This window comes from Azolla caroliniana, unplaced genomic scaffold, assembly GCF_043228905.1.
Source record: "Azolla caroliniana isolate FFs.n. ecotype wild unplaced genomic scaffold, voAzoCaro1.0.p SCAF_13, whole genome shotgun sequence".
NCBI classification, from domain to species: Eukaryota; Viridiplantae; Streptophyta; class Polypodiopsida; order Salviniales; family Salviniaceae; genus Azolla; species Azolla caroliniana.
This window is the reverse complement of record NW_028230448.1, coordinates 14,790,737-14,808,494: the sequence shown is the minus strand read 5'-3', so window position 1 is coordinate 14,808,494 and position 17,758 is coordinate 14,790,737. Positions and strand designations below refer to the sequence as shown.

General features: G+C 36.8%; 2 protein-coding genes across 3 annotated transcripts; one reads left to right on the top strand and one right to left on the bottom strand.

Moving 5' to 3' along the window:
- Positions 1–1,224: 1,224 nt before the first annotated feature.
- On the top strand, positions 1,225–7,064 carry LOC147856277 (pentatricopeptide repeat-containing protein At3g09040, mitochondrial-like). The gene is made up of 3 exons (XM_087329240.1): positions 1,225–4,006; positions 4,116–4,194; positions 6,366–7,064. The coding sequence occupies exon 1, from the start codon at positions 1,283–1,285 to the stop codon at positions 3,665–3,667; it is 2,385 nt and encodes a 794-aa protein (XP_087185366.1). The 5' UTR covers positions 1,225–1,282; the 3' UTR covers positions 3,668–4,006; positions 4,116–4,194; positions 6,366–7,064.
- On the bottom strand, positions 5,743–10,004 carry LOC147856276 (vesicle-associated protein 4-1-like). Of its 2 annotated transcripts, none has more exons than XM_087329243.1 (7): positions 9,351–10,004; positions 7,457–7,527; positions 7,289–7,370; positions 7,063–7,193; positions 6,708–6,752; positions 6,441–6,566; positions 5,743–6,153 (listed from the first exon to the last, which is right to left on the bottom strand). In XM_087329243.1, exons 1-7 carry the CDS (start codon positions 9,910–9,912, stop codon positions 6,118–6,120), a joined length of 1,053 nt encoding a protein of 350 aa, XP_087185369.1. In that variant the 5' UTR covers positions 9,913–10,004; the 3' UTR covers positions 5,743–6,117. The 2 variants fall into 2 exon arrangements, with proteins under 2 accessions (XP_087185369.1, XP_087185368.1); XM_087329242.1 differs by having other exon boundaries at positions 6,675–6,752; positions 9,351–9,997.
- Between the last annotated feature and the right edge of the window lie 7,754 nt (positions 10,005–17,758).

The window sequence follows — 17,758 nt, the reverse complement described above, 5'->3', positions numbered from 1 at the left end:
CTTCCATTCAATTTATGTTTGAGGGTGTACAACATTGGATAGATATTGTGGCATAGTTCATAGAGAAGACGGGAATTACGTTTGGAAACATGACAATTGATGCTTCTAAAAGGGATGTCAAATGTGAAGGTTCTCTCATAGTTAAAGTATGTTGGATTTTGTGTAATGGTATCCTCCACAAGAAGGGGAATGTGCCAATTCATCGCAAATGGAGGTTTTGGCGACATCAAGGTTGTTGAGGTGGGAAGGTAAACAATTTCTTACCTTCAATGTAATCAAATGGGTAGATTGGGTTTGGTAATAGTCAAGGATGTTATGTTGGTGTCACAAAAGATTAATGGCCTCGTGAACAACAAGATCAACATTTCCAAGAGGTTATACCTTTACTTGGGATAAGTTGAAAGGATCATTATCTTCGTATGAGCCAATTCTTGATTTAGATGAGGGATCTCAAGAGCTTGATTGGACATTTGTTGGAAATAGGGCATTGACCATGATCTCAACAAATGATGCTAATCAAAAGTTGATTGACAAACATAAGTGGATGGAAGAAAAGGTTATCAAGATATTGAATTTTCGTAAGCCCATTATGTCGTAGTTTCATGTGATCAAGGTAGGTTGGTGTTCTTGATTGATGCTACGATATATGGTAATCATTTGGAGCGTTATGGTTGGAGCTTTACCATTAGGGGATGCTTTTAAACAAAAGGAACATTGCTAGAGGAATGTGTTTCTTTTGTTTGGTGGAATTGGAACATAGTAGGCATCGATTTCTTTCATGCCCGATGGCTAGAATGGTTTGGAGGTGTATCAATTTAGTGTGGATGTCTTTAATTGGAGTAAGACTATCTTCATTCAAGTGGTTTTTTGCACATATGGAGAACATTGAACCAAAACCTAATTTCCAAATCGTTTTTGAGTTCTTGAGGTATTGGGGGCTATAGTTCAAATTGGAATATGCGAAAACTGCCTGCACTCTCGATTCGCAGGTTGGGGTGATAAAATATGTTGTAAAGTTAGAAAAGGGACTTCTTTTGTGGGAATCGACAGTGCTAGAGAAGTTCCGAAATCTCGAAGTTTCAAAGTTTCGACCATGAAGTGAGAGAACTCTGCAAAGATCACATATCATGATATTCTTAGACATTTGAATTGAAATTTGACACTTATCTCTGCACCATGGGACCATGGGGGTGCAAAGGTAAGGTAAGGTATGGTAAGGTAAAGAAAGGTGAAGCAAGGTACCATTGATTGCCTCCTGCCTCCATCCCAAGCTGGGAGCAGTATGTGCATTGCTCTGCACCGGCCAAATCTGCCCAAGAATCATCATCGTCCATGTCCCTGGAAAGCCCTTGTCATCGAATACGTGAAACAGGACAAATTCGGTCATGCCTTGGCCTTGTACCAGGACAGACTGCAGGGACATGATGATGCCTCCTCTCTGCCACCACCTGATGGCCATGTCTTTGCTCATCTCCTCAAAGCTTGCACCATGATGGAAGATCTGTATAGTGGCAACCTTATACATTCTGAGATTGCTAGAAGAGGTCTTCTTGGAGATGTCTACATTGGCAGCACCCTGGTGGATATGTATGCTAAATGTGGTTCACTTAAGAAAGCACAAGAGGTTTTTGATAAGCTTCCCATCCGCAATGTTGTCATTTGGACTGCACTTATTGCTGGGTATGCGGAGAATGGACATGGTGAAGAAGCTCTCCAGTGCTTAACTCAGATAGAATCCAATGGCTTGACCCTGGATGCATCTGCATTTGTATGCGTCTTAAAAGCTTGTGGGGTTATAGGTATCAGAGCTTTAAGCAAAGGCCAAGAACTTCATGCTGACATTGTTCAGAAAGGGTTCCTGGAGAGGAATGTTTTCATTGGAAGTGTGTTGGTAGATATGTATGCTAAATGTGGTTACCTTGCCGAAGCATCAAGTATTTTCGGTGGTCTTAAAGCTCGTAATGTTGTCATATGGACAGCACTTCTCTCAGGATATGTAGAACATGGGCTCGGTGATGTGGCGCTTTCCTTTTCAGAACAAATGCAAATAGAAAAGATCTCTCCGAATGCTGTAACACTCATTTGTTGGTTGAGAGCTTGTGGTAGCATAAAAGATATACAAAGAGGTGACAAGCTATATATGGATGTTGTGATACATGGACTAGAAAACGAGCTTCTTGTTGGCAATGCTATTATTGATATGTATGCAAAATGTGAATTGATGGAGACTGCAGCAGAAGTGTTTGAGAAGCATCCTGTTCGAGATGTTGTCTCATGGAATACACTAATTGCAGGATATGTTGAATATGAGTACAGTAGAGAGGCATTTTGCTATTTGGAGCAAATGCAGCACGAAGGTATATTACAAAGTGCTATCACGTATGTCTGTGCCTTGAAAGCTTGTGCGAGCATTAGAGCTGGAGTGAAGGGACAAAAAGTACACGCTGAGGTTATTGTGAAAGGTCTAGAAGCTGACCTTGACAACAGTATTCTGATTGATATGTATGCAAAATGTGGCTTGCTGATAGAAGCACTTGAACTTTTTGACAAGATCCCAGCTCGGACTGTAGCTGTATGGAACTCATTGATTGTAGAATATGTGGAACAAGGGCAATGCGAAGAAGCACTCTATTGCTTGAAAAGGATGCAAAATGAAGGCATCACTCCTGATGCTGGGACTCTCATTTGCACATTGAAAGCGTGTAGCTGTACACGATCCATAGGAAAGGGTCAAGAAATACATGTTGAGATAGTCAGGAAAGGGCTTGAAATGGAGCCTTCTGTTGGCAATATCTTGGTAGATATGTATGGAAAAAGTGGACTGCTCTTTGAAGCACAAGAGATATTCAACAAACTTTCTATTCGCAATGTTGTTTCTTGGACAGCTCTTCTTGTTGGTTATTTTGAGCATGGTTGTAGTGAAGAGGCACTTTATTGTTTTGAAGAGATGCAACATCAAGGAATCTCTCCTAATTTTATTGCGTATATTTGCAGTTTGAAAGCCTGTGCAAGCGTAGGGTCAAAAATGAAGGGTAGATTGGTCCACGTGGAGATAATTGAGAGAGGGTTTGAAGAGGAGCTTCTTGTGGGCAACATCCTGGTTGATATGTATGCTAAATGTGGTTCTCTTGCAGAAGCACACTATATCTTTGACAAGCTCCACGTTCAGGATGTAGTTTCATGCAATGCATTAGTTTCAGGATATGCTCAACTAGGCAATAGTGAGAATGTGTTTCATACCTTTAATCAATTAATGGTGGACAACATAGAACCAAATTTGACAACATTTATAAGTGTTCTTAATGCATGTAGTCATGCAGGCTTAGTGGCTTTCGGGCAAATGTATTTTGAGGCACTAATAAATGACTATTGTTTAGTTCCCACTCGTGATCACTTTACTTGCATGGTCGATATCCTTGCACGTGCAGGGGATTTGGCCACAGCTCTATCAATTATAGAGAAGATGCCATTTCTTCCTGATATTGTGCTATGGCATATTGTGATGGGAGCTTGTAGAAAATGGGGCAATCTGGAGCTTGGAAGAGATGCCTTTGAGCAAGCATTAGAATTGGACGAAAAAAATGAGGCGGTGTATGTTTGCATGTCAAACATCTATCTGGATGCTTTCATGCAGAAAGAGGTAGATGATGCAAGTCTAATGCAATAATCTAGAATGTTTGATGCTGTAATTAACAACAGAACCTAGATGCCATGTGAATGTGTAAATTGGGCTGTGAGACCTCAAATGCATACTGAATCTTATAGCAAAAATGCTCATATATATATTAAGAACATTGCTAGGTTATTTAACGTGAAATTCAAGCTCTTGTATGTGTATGTGATCTGTCTGGAGCTGTTGGGATCAAGGTGGACAAAAGTGATTGAGCTGTTTGTGGCAGAGTAGGTTTAGTTATGGAAGGATCAAGTGCTCAGGTCTGATGTCATTAAAACTGATTTTTCATTGTTGGAGATGTCCATCTGTGCTGCTGCTTTATGGTCAGATCAGGTAATAAAAACCAGTGAGATATTCTACAATGCTAATCATGTATTATTTTCGTGATGATCTTTATTAGATATCTCTCTTCTATCGTGCTCAGAAATTCCACAATTTGCAGGGTCGACAATATGTGCAGATCCATGATGAACATACATAGCATACTGTGAAAACCGAGTGGAGAATCAAGGTTTTTAAAGGTAAAGGTTACATGGATTTCAATTGATTCATATTCTTGAGATAATGCTTCTTAAATAGCTGAGGTTCGTCACTTCCATTTGGTGTTTCACACGCAAACATATACATATCTAGATAATTAAATACAGGATATACATTTCAATGTCCTTGAAACGAGTCCATCGTATGTAATGCTTGATTTTTGCACCAAGTATGGAAAGAAGGATGAGTGTTCAACATGCATTAAAAGTTCGTTTGAGCCAAAACTAAACCCAAGCTTCCAATAGTTACCACCACACAGTGATAAAATCTGATATGGTGTGTTTGAAACAAGATACTGCATATAGTTTCTGAACTATGACACAATATGTGTTTTTCAAGTCTACCAAGTGCACTATCTAAACCAGGCAATGTGCTGTGTGCAATCTTGGGATGTCATATGGGAGCTACAACCATAGCATGATCCATACGTACCATACATTCGAGTATGGTAAACACCCCCGAAGTATGGTAAATACCATACTTTTGGATTCATTATTTACTATAATATTTATTTACCCTCGAAGCACTGAGAGGGCAAAGTAGCTGAGAGGCGTGGTGAAGGTGACCTGGTCATGCCCTAATTACCATTTGGAGCTATCCTAATCAAGGACAAGGTTCAGTGGGTGCTAATTCTATCCTAATTAGACAATTCATCATGAATTAATCCACGCCTCCATTAGAGTGGTGGAGAGACGTGGTGATGGTGGAGGGGAAAAAGGGCAAAAGCAGCATGGAGGCATGGCGAAGGTGGACCTTGAGGCATGGTGAGGGTCAACGCGTTCTGTTACCCACTCGACCCTCTGTGATGCGGCGGCATCACTGAAAGTGACCCACATAAAAAGTAAGAAGTAAAAAAAACAGAAGTATGTTTTGCATTTGTTTGCAAACGAATGAAAAGAAATGTTTGAGCAAACAAATGTGTATATTACATTCTATGGCTAAAACATAGCATTTCTAGCATTAATGGTGATATTTTAGCGAGGAGCGTTGGACTCTTCTTCCTTTGACATCTCCATCTCGAAGCTTTAAAAACATCCTGATTGCAATAAAAATCAGGACATATATATAGAACCTGTAGTGAAGTAAAAAAGGCTCTATATATATCCCCTTTTTTTGGTTGGAAAACTCTAATCTGTGATAGAATTAAGGCAAACCATCCTGATGTTTCTGTGAATTAATGGCATCTTTAGAATCAAAGCAAAAGAATTGGTATTGCGAGTTATATAGATTGCATATGTCAATAATGTTCTCTTTAAAAAGAAATTGTGTTCCAGAATGATTATGAAGAGTTCTCACGTGCTTTTATCCTGAAAAATTGTGTTACTTCATTGAAAAGCAAGAGAACATCTCCCTTCACAATGTTTCAAAGTGTTTAAAATTGGAAAGTTCTTAAAAAATTAATGTGGTTAGTTCTAGCAATTAGGAATCTTGTAAAGAATGCATAAAAGGAAAAATCACCTATCCAGAATGATTATGAAGAGTTCTCACGTGCTCTTATCCTGAAAATTTGTGTTACTTCATTGAAAAGCAAGAGAACATCTCCCTTCACAACGTTTCAAAGAGTTAAAAATTGGAAAGTCCCTAAAAAAATAATGTGGTTAATTCTAGTTACAAATCTTTTACATTCAGCAAAAATCTGATCTGGATTGAGACAAACCCAAGGCTTTGTCTCAACTGATATGTTGGAGATGAAAAAGTTATTGAAGCAAAGACTGCACAACCTGTTGTGCAAAATTTGCTTCATTCTTAATACTCCATATTGCTGTTGCTTCTATAGGCTTAATTAATCAATTGCTCAAAATCCAAATTGACATGTTTAAGTCATCTTTGGCTATTAAATGTACATATGTAAGATCCTCCAGATTGTATGCACCAACAGGGCCTTCCACAGTATCTAGGGCACCTCATTTAGCTTTTTCTCTAGCTAATTTCCGCTGCCTCTGCATGGTACATAAAAAACACTATAAGCACATTATGGGTTTGAAGAAGGTTTGATCATTTTTTTATTCTAGCTAATTTCTGTTGTTTCTGAAGAAATAAAGATTAGTAATGAGCCATAAACATTTTTTTATAATCCTATGGATTTATCCATATGACTTGGCCAGATTTTTAAGCTATGAGTCTTGCTGATGGGAAGTTTAAAATTTGCCAGGTCTTGTGATAATGCACTATCTTATCTAGAGGAATTTCCAATCATAGGCTATATTCAAGTGCCATCAGATTTTACCCATTCTTCTAAGATATTAATATCATTTATGTTTCGCATGCCATTTGGTTGTTGTGCTTCAAATTTTTTCCTGGAGTCTTGTGCTGCATCTGCTTCAGCAAGGAGCGACTTCAGCTCAATTGATTCCTGAACAACCAGAAAGGAACTCCAAAATCATCAAGTAAATAAATGTACATGGAGTTGAAGTACGTGTGCAAAAACTTCTCGAGACATTCAAAATTATTCTTGACATACATGACAATGATGGCTTGGGTTTAAAAGGACTACTTGTAGGATCTGCTCCACTGCAACAAGCTCTTTACGCTCATCAAACTGCAAGTGACACATAAGACGAGCTTCAGTTTATTATCGCATCAAGCTGCATTCAAAGAATAACTGTACTATTACTGAGTAGTGACCTATTCATTAACCATTAACATAGAAGTTTTAGACATTTCCCCTTTTGCAAAAGAGCATATTTTCTCTCATGTTTCCCAAGAATGTTCAAGTGAATTTTATGATGGGCAATATAACCTTCTGCAATTGAGGAAACCACAATGTGGGGACAATAGTACGAAAATGTCTGTAAGAAACATTGTGATTTTCATTAAGTTAATAAATGTTCTCTATTTTCTTTTAGTACCAGATCTGGGGTGAATTCAATGCCTTCCTCTATCTTCAAGCTAACTATCTTGAACTTGTCACGAGTAGTTCTCTTTTGCACAACCAGTGGTGCTTCTTTGAGAGCATCAGGGAGCTCAATAAATTTGACAACTGCACACACATCAAGGCCCTTGTCCAGCTCAGATGAAGCAAACCATATCCGCGTATATATAAGTAAATGCAAACACATGTAAATATGTACATACCGCTAGCAACAATTGATTCACCGGAGGAGAGAACACCATTAGGAGGCCTCATAAAACAGCTCTTTGGTGATGTTGTCTGAAACTGATAGAAAGAATCATGATCAGAGTTTTTCAGAAGAGCCCATGAGGGGGATGTGTCAAATGTAAAACCAAAAGCTTGCTGCTCACTTTGAATGCAATAGCTGATCCACTGACATTCATTATTCTCACAGCACTTGTGGACTGCTTTCCTGGTTCATCTGTGCATGCATCGATTACACAGTTTTATTTGCATATATCCACTATTTTTCATCAGGAATAGATTAGTTAATTTCTTGTCCCAAATGCTGCCAAATCCAGGATCAAAATATAGTAGTATATGGACATAAATCTCTCCTTTTAGGTATGTGTAATCATAGCTTAAAACAGAGCAACATAGATAAGGATCAATTCTTGCAAGCAAAGTCATATAATTGTAGAGGGAAGACATATAATAAAACCAAATTACCCAATCAAATCTATTAAGTTCTACCAAGCACAGCTAAACTTCAGACCTGATACACAAAAGGTCAATGCATTGTCACCTTGAGGATGCTAGAGCCCAAAATGTAGACGTTATATTCCAACTTTCGTTCCTGACAATGAATCTATGGGTCTAAGAAACATGGCAATTCATTTCGTCCCTTTACAATATAAGATCCAGAACTTCAAAATGATACTTTTCAATAAAAATAAGTTTTGTTGAATGCTCAAATCATAATGGGGTGGGCCCTTTATATTCTTATCCTTTAAGTGGCTGGTGATGTTTGATCTTTTGTTAGTCATGAAAAAATTAGGCCCATTCAAAGAATTATTTTCTTGGATATTTCATAAGTCTAGAAAGGATGCCTACTCCATAGGCAAGCTTGCTTCGACATCCCAACTTGCACCTATAATCATGACAACACATAATCCAAAACCTGGTTTTGCATTCTACAAACCTCAATTGTATATCTACAACCTTAAATATGGATTGATAATACCATGAATGTAAACAAGCACATTCAATTGCCATGTGTAGTTCTTATCCAATGTGTGGCTGCTGCATAGACGAGAATCTTTTTTTTATTCACTTTTTTGTCCCATTAGATGACAACACATTTAGAAGTTTTGTTAGCAAGTTGGTTAAGAAAAAAGGTCCGATCCACGTGACCTTAATGAAAAAAGGTTCATAAAAGGTGATGTTTGACAAAGAAATAAAAAGAGAAGAACAAAAAGATGTTGTTGTAATGCGACTATATAAAAAGTGTAACATTAGATAGTTGTGGACAATTATTTGTGATGATCACCATCTCTCTGTTTTTTGTTTTTTTTATCATACTGGCTGGGCTTACCCTACTTGTACATGAAGGCCATGGGTTCAAATCCCTATTTTCATGCATACATCATTGTGGTATCATAATGGGCTTACCCTTGTTGTAAACTGGTCAATGCCGGACGCAAACACGCGGCTTCAAATCGTGAGTCTCATACATCTTTGTATTAGTACCTGAACTACATGCCATGTCCATGTATCAAACTCAGGGGCAAATCATATACGGCTACGACGAATTGAATTACGGCATAACTACATTCTCCTGAACTACATGCCATGTCCAAATCATATATGGCTACAGTGAATTGAATTACGGGATAACTACATTCTCCTGAACTACATGCCATGTCCGAATAATATACAGTTATGACGAATTGAATTACGGGATAACTACATTCTCCTGAACTACATGCCATGTCGATGTATCAAATTCACGACCTCAGGGTCTCCGAACTGTTCGACTCACCCATCTCAAAGTATGGCCCCAATTTATCTAGGTCTATGGCCGGGGCCGAGGACTAGTCCAGTTGTGGTGGCATCCAAAATGTTTGTCACAGCTATCTCAACTATGGCCTGAATTATACAAGAGGGGTTCGGTGTATCGAACTCGAACTCAAGGGGGGGCTCTCTCTCAATTTTCATGGCTTAAATTCTGATGAAAGAACAGCAGTCAAAAAATTAAATAAAAGAAAGAAAAAAAACAAATTTGAGGTAGGGAGGGGAACTCACAAGGGAAGTAGAGCTTGTGATTGCTGGGCTGGAAGCGTAGGCCATGCCTCCGTTGCCACGGAGAGGAGAGGTCCAGAAGATGCAATAACTTGATAGAGGCACAAGGCATCGGCGGAGGAGTCCAGATTGAATGTGGACGGCTCATCGGCTGAGAGGCAGAAGAGATGGGATCGGCACGACTCGAGGGGCACAGACTAGTGTGGAAATAATTTGTGGATGATGATGAAGATGAAGAAGATGATGATGATGATAAGGAATGAAGAGGAGTGGGGTGGTGTTGGGTAGAGACAAGGTGCCACCATGACCGCCTCCTCCTCCGCCTCCTTGTCGAGGCGGTGTCTTCTGCCCCACACAGCCGGCCTGGCCCCCCTTGGTCCGATCTCGTGGTGTCCGCCTCCTCCGCGGAGGCAGACACCTCCTCTACCACATCCTCTGCTTTTCCGGTGGTATTGGTCGGCGGCACAGGAACCATGGCTTCTTGGAATTCCCCTCCTCCTCCTCCTCCTCCTGACCTCCACTGTGAACCTCTCCTAGGGTTTTTGGTGCTGATGGATGCCACCATAGCTGGCTGGTTTGCTTGCTGGCCTCCAGTATAATTTTACAAGCTATATGTGTGTGTGTGTGTGTATATATATATATATATATATATATATATATATATATATATATATATATATATATATCAAGGATTACACTCAGAAGAATAATTAACTAGAAATCTCAGGTTATACAGAGACATAAATGAAAAGCTAAGATACCATGACTAGTACTCCTCCTCCAACTACTGAGAGCATGCTTATGGTGTAACAAAGAAACCCACCATTTTTAACTGAATTGAATATCATACATATCTCTATATATCTACTCTTCACTGTTACAAACTTATGAAACCCACCGTTTTTAACTGAATTGAATACAATACATGTCTATGTCTATAGTATACATTTTATATATAATGGGTTTTGTTTGTTTGCTGCACTCAATTTATTAAATTTCCTTTTTCTAAACTCTTTTTTAACAACATTCATGTCAAAAGAAAGACCCCCCCCCCCCCCCCCCTTTTGCCTTCACTACCCATATTCTCCTTCATTAATGTGTGTAGTAAATTGATTTCAATCCTAGCAATGCAACTACTCCAATTTGAGTGCTCATCTTTGTTCCATACATATAATTATGCACCTTTTTCCTTTTTAACCATTAAATTGTGAAAGTTCTAATTTTTCTAGACAGTCCCATTGCCCATATAATTATGTACCCTTTTCTTTTCTAACCATTAAATTGTGAAAGTTTTAATTTTTCCGACAGCCCCATGGCGGATGATACATATGTCTATAAAACATGTTTCAAGACTCTAGGTCTAAGTGCACTTTCGGGTCCTCGTTATATTAAGAATTAAAGAGCCGAAACCACATGGGTGGGCATGCATGCTTAACGTTTCCTGATCATCATCGTGAGTTGAAAACCTTTTGAATTAGAATCCGAGCTTGACGGTCTCCAAAAGATTCATCTTGGTTTATATTCAACGCCATCAATCAATATGTTTTCCATGACGACGACAAACTGGCACCATAATCCCAAGTACTTCTACTTACACCGTTTGTTCTTTCTGTAGAGATTTTTAAATTACTGTATATTGTATGGCTGAAAGAAAACAAGAACAACAAAAAAATTTTACTACATGACATCTTGTTCACATTGTCGGGTATACCCTTTACCGATCTGAGCGTGAGGGGAATAAAAGAGAGGCTATATGTTTGTTAGTTTGCCTTCTTACCTTGAAACACAAGATAGTCTCGATTCATTCCATGCTCTTCAAAATTTGGAGAGTCCTTCCAACACTTTGGCCACTTGTTCATTGTTTTGTTAAGTAAGTGTAAACCTAGTAAATGTATAGTGGGGATTTTTCTTGCTCCGGTTTATATGATTGTAATCCTAAGCACAATTTCTTCAATTTGCTCGTTCATTCCTAGGTAAATTGTTTAAATGGATACAATTCTTAACTCTATTAAATATGACCAACCAATTAATAATTTTTTGCATAACATTCACAACTCTTGACTTACATGTGTTGTGTCGTTGTCCACCAATAAATAGTCTAAAGTTGTGGTTTGCAATTGAGAAAGGTTTCCGCATGCATGTTAAGGTTATGAAATTTGATTATGTGACAATGACACAATCTTCAAAATATTTCATTCTTATGTTTATTGAAAACATAGAAGATCGAGAGATGATTATTGAGGAACCTATATGGTGATGAACACAATAAAAATTCATTGATTTTGGAACCCAATGGATTGTTCATGTCTTTGCTACAAACAAGCGTTTAATAAGCAAAATAAGCAAAAGAGTCATCGACATAGTGTTTGGATTACTTTACGAATAAAGATACATACGCCTAGGTGCTACAGAAACATATGTGAAATATTTCACACTTATAGGAAAAAGGGTTGACAATGACTAAACAAGGAGTGCATGTTGTAGTTGACTCTAGGAATAAGAGTGCTTGCAAAGTGGCATTAGTTTTGTATTTCAACCAATCAAAGAAAGCCAACTTTTGCTCAAAGATGTCCATTTAGTTCACATGGGATTCATGTATAAATAAGAGATCATGTGTTAAAAGCATAATGTGGATATATTGTTGCTCTATGTGCTTTAAGAAACTTTGATACGTGGACAAGTTACAAGTCCACTAGTGTCTTGCATCACAATATGGGTAAAAGCCTTTGGAATATACCCATGAAATTATAATTAAAGAAATATTGCTTATGTTGCACCAAACACACAACTCTAAAATCGTCAACAAATATAGAAAAACAAATATCTAATGGTATGTTGTTGATAATATTAAAGATATAAGTTATCACTACACATTATGATTAGGTTTAAATGATGTTTTCGCAAATACTCAATTTGATGCAATGAAATGATTGATTGAAGATTCATGACTGTACTTAAATAGTACCGGACAAGTCCTACTTTTAAAAGGAACATGTATGTGTCTCTTAAATTAACAATATTTAATGAAATTATGTATGCTTTCTATTTCTACATGTGGTGCCCATGATCTTATGCGTTGATGACTTGAACATTTACTATTAGGGCGAGCTCATTAACATAAAAAGGAAAGATGTAGATAAATATTGTATTAACACCCATGAGAGATAGATACAATCTATGGGATGTGGATGAGCCCACGACGTACTGTGTAAACCACCAAGCCAACACAGAAAGAAAGACATTGAGCAGATGTTTAAGAATTTGGAAAATATGATGGATATTTTGGTAGTTTTGTGGACAAAAAATGAAGGGACTTGCTTGAAGGGTGGTGTGTGCCACTAGGGTGTTTGTGCGCCGCTAGGGAATTTCTAGTTTCCCTTGTTTTTTTGTTTGGATATCCATCTATAATATCAATAATCTATGGATTCTTGCTATCTCCACTTTTCTTTTTTCTTCATTACATAAGTACAATGTTCGGTTGTACAGTCTTTTGAGTCCTAGTTAATGTTTGCAAACATGTGTGGAGGAGGAATATAGTTTGTATGTCGTGGCTTTATCCTGTAGCAATGAGCATGGATAACCTTGGCATATTTTATTTATCAAATGTTTTGCCTAACTCTAGAAGATGGATCTAGTCTGAGAGGGAAATGAAAATATTCTTAGATACTTTTATCATGTATCTCCATAATGGCATCCCACAATAGTAGAATACAATGATATGAAATCTATGTTACATATATATGCACATATAATCTCTTTACATATGTGTGACTCCTTGTCACACACCTTTGAGCTAGAAGATTTTTCCTAAGGTTCTCCAAGAAAATGCACATTATTATTTTCATGGTCTCTAGTATTACATGGTGCACTCAATCTTCTTTAGAAATAGTTTGTAAATCTTGTTAAGCTAGAGATCCTCGCTCTCTCTTATCCTTTCTTAGTGTGTTATTTAGAGTCATTTATTTAAATTCTATCATCTTTTACTGCTATAACACATAATAATTTAAATGACCGACCTTACAAAATTTTCTTCTTGTTTTATAATGTGATCTCGTTGTTAAGTCTATTGTTGATAGAAATAAACACTTTTAACTATATATTTGATGAAAAAACAGTTCTATTATTATTATGTAAACCTTTGGAGATTCCTTCAATAACCAATCTCTATTGACTCTTAGGTTAGCCAAAGTGTTCATGGGCTCAAGCTTTCATCAATAATAATGATGTCTAACGAAATCTAAATTTGCAATAAATTGGACCATATGTTTTATGATATAAGCACAATGCAAAGAAATGCTTTATGGATACGAGAGGCAACACACATTAAGGACTATGTTGTTAACACAAACAATAGAAAGTATTGATATGGGTGCATGTGCATTTGTTTGTATGATGCAATGAGCAAAATGTGTCACATGAAAATCAACAAGGGTATGGTCTTTGCAAAACAGTTTTATAACCATAATGCTTATCAAAAGAACATGACCATTAATTATAAAGAGGATGGCATGATGAAATCACATGGAGTGGCAAAGCGAAACAATCCACAAAAGATCCACTCCCCTTTTCCATACAATATAGGCCACAAATTCAACAACTCAAACTTTATTCATGTGCTTATTGAGATTGTTTTTTCTAGACCATAGGGATCTTCCATATCGAGGTGTTTATCATCAAAATGACACTAGACATGGAAGTCGAGACAAAATCCAAGATGAAGCTAAACATAATAATGATTATGCAATGGAACAAAAGAATATTTATTTATATAGAAGAAGAACAAGATTATATAGTATTTTCAAACACATTGGTTGGACATTGGCATTGAGTTGGAGTGATTTGACCACACTCGATCTTCACTATGTATGGCACCCCAAGTATTTAGGCATGTCCATCATATAGCTTGGATGCACGCTCACCAATTATATACTGCTCTTATTCATCATTTGGCTATTATGCCAAACGCTATAATAAATACTGTGCATAGGCCAATGCGCCGACCTAGCATGAACCCTATAAGAGTATATATATATATATATGGGAAAGTTAGCACTTGGAGGGTCACTAATCTTCTTTAGATAGAGGTAGATAGATCTTATTATCGTCTTCAGAGGTAACATATATGACCTATAGAACAAAAAAATACAACTCTTTCAAGTACTAAATGTTGTAATTGAGTGCACACATTGTGATTGTTGATAAACATTGGTTTCACGTAAAGGGCAAGGCGAAGGGGAAATCAGGAAGGTCAAATAGCCATGGATTATGCACGACACACTCATAAAGAATTGATTATGGTGCAATTAGATTTGGAGAGAGCTTATAATCATGCTAATTGGTTCTTTGTTTCCAAGTTAATGGATACAATGGGCTTTGGACCACATACGTCTCGCCTCGTATTTTGATTAGGACAAGATGTGGTGTCTATAGTAATGCTTAATGTGGGAATTACATCAAATAGTCCCCTCATGAGATCTATTTAAGGATACCTAGTTAGCCCATTATTTTTTGATATTGTCACATCATTTGTTGGTGATGTTATCAAGACTTGCAACTCATGGTGACAGTGGATCTAGATCTTTCATATGCAGGGCAACTATTAAGACAAGCCTTAACATATGATTCGTTCGGATTACATACGAGCCTGGTATGAAAATCTTGAGAAGGGGATGCTTGTATGGAGCCAATTTGCATTGGCATTCAGATTACATATTATTAATTAGAGGAAGTCTAGCCTCATTTAATGTATTGAAAGGGATTTCGAATGTCTAGGTTGGCAAGGATCCGTGATTAGAGAGAGCTCTATTTTTCGACACTTGGGGTATCCATTGGGAATGAATGTTACGAACAACCAATTTATTCAATGGATGTCTAGCAAGTCAAGTGATAAGTTCATGTATTGGGTGGAGAAAGAGGGATAAGATTGGAATCACATGGGTTGTGTGGAATAATCTACCAACCCCTAATTGTTTTGTTGGAGCTGCAATATTAGACTTATCTATGCAATATTGGATTTTCATTATTGTAAGAAATGTGCTCGAACTCACATCCATGGATGTCGATTGTTCGATATTTAATTGTTAATGAGGGTATAACTCATGGGAGGACAACGATTAAGGTTTAATGGTGACAATTACTAAACCAATATATTCCATTTAGGATTCCTTGCTCTTCATGTGTTCAACACTTGGTTGTCTCATGGAAACAAGCTCTCTCATTATTTGTATGGCAAGAAGAGCATTAGTATTTATGTTGAATAACCTTCTTGTTTTTGGATCTAACTATAATAGTTGAGGTGTGAGATGTAGTTGAGGCTCAATCTCAAAGAATTATGGAGTTTGTTGAAGCATGACAGTTATTATGCATCCCACCCAATTATGACTTAATCTAGCAAAAACTACAAAATATTGCATTGATGCAAGATCCTTTACCTTTATAAACAAAAGAGTAATCATGGGTTGCTTGATGTTTATAGGGTTAAACATCTTTTCTCTAAGTGACTACTAATATCTTATATCATTGTTGCATTAAGTATCTTAGGTGACTATCATCTAAGGCTGAAGAAGAATGAAAAGTATATAACTCTACTTGTGGATGGTGCCAAATCTTAAAATGTAGTAGCATTCTAAATTGCCACTTGTAGTGAAGGTCTTCATTTAGAGAGTTTGGGGTTTGCCTATGCGATTAGCTCTAAACGAGGTGGACTAGCAACGGGAAAATGTTTCTTTTGCATTGTTCACATAGAAGATAATACTCATTGTTTCATACAATGTTCGATTGCGTATTAGATTTGGAGTTACATTTCTCAAATTTGGCAAGTTTTGTCATTATGTTATTTAACACCAAGACAATGGGTGCTTGCACAATTCACATGAGTCAACCGAAAATTAAAGATGAAGATCGTTTTCCTATTTCTAAGGTATTGGGGATTGCGTCATAATTGGGATATGCACAATGCTTTTGTACTTGATGGTAGGCATGGATCAAGCACAAATTTTATGAAAGTTGAAGGATTACTAACGTGTCAATTTTATTTATTGGAGCAAGTGGAAATTGTTTCCTCGGTGGAGTGTTCATCTTGTTTATTCGCAATCAACATGTTCCACTAGCCATGTAGTTACTGGGTGACAATACTCCATTGTGTACCCATTGTAAGTAGTGTTTCTCACATATATTTATTAATAGAATTATGTGTTTTCACCTGATAGAGAGAGATAGATAGACGGATTATAGGGAAAAGTACCAGGATACCCCTGGAAGTTCTTCTATTTACTAAAATGCCCTTGGAAGTTCCAAATTTACCAAACTACCCCTATGTCCAAAAAATACACTTTATAAAGTAATTATACACTCAAATCTACAAGCCTTATTTACCAGAGTACCCTTAAACCTAAACTTATTTACCATAATGCTACTATATACCTATTTTGACCAATTTATACCACTTTTATTTTTCAAAATACATCATAAATCAAACTAAATTATCAATATTATATTATATATCAAAAATTTCAATTGAAAGGTCACCTTAAAATCCAAATCTATGAATTTACACCGAATTATACTGGCTTAATCCCATAAAACCAAAATTTGTGATTGAAGTGACCAAAATAAAATCTTAAAACCAAAACATTTGATCGCACACCAAATTTTACCATTGGGATGCCATTTTGAAGCCAAATTCCATGAATGTGAGAATTCACAAACAATTTGCGGCCAAAATGTTAAACCAAATCTCATGAAAAACGTTGCTACCAAAATATAATTTTAAACGAAATCTCACATAAGACTTTGCTATTAAAAGGCCATCTTAAACCAAATTTCATGATTTTAAACTAAATTTTGTTAGCAAAATGCAATCACAACTAAATCTCATCAATTTAAAAAATACTCGCAAACCAAAATTAATTATTGAAATGTAATAATTACATGTTAATTTTGACCCGTCTCCAAAAAGTGTAATTCCAAAAATATCCACACAATCAAATATATCTATGGACTCAACAAAATATCTAATAATGCACAAGATAACCCCATATCTTGATGATGAAGACGATTGATAAACCCAATGAAGAAGAAAGAAAAGAAAGACTACATTGTTAGGTACAAAGGACCCACATAATCGCTTAAGTAAAGAAATTTGTGTTTGAAGGGTATTATGGTAAATAGGGCTTGTAGATTTGAGTGTATAATTACTTTATAAAGTGTATTTTTTTAGACATAGGGGTAGTTTGGTAAATTTGGAACTTTCAGGGGCATTTTGGTAAATAGACGAACTTGTAGGGGTATCCTGATACTTTTCCCAATATTATATTATCGACTTCGAAGGTCAAATATGACCTATGAGACCAAAAAAATTACATTTCACGTGATACGTGTGAAAGTGAGTAGCGACTCTCGATGTTCAAGAA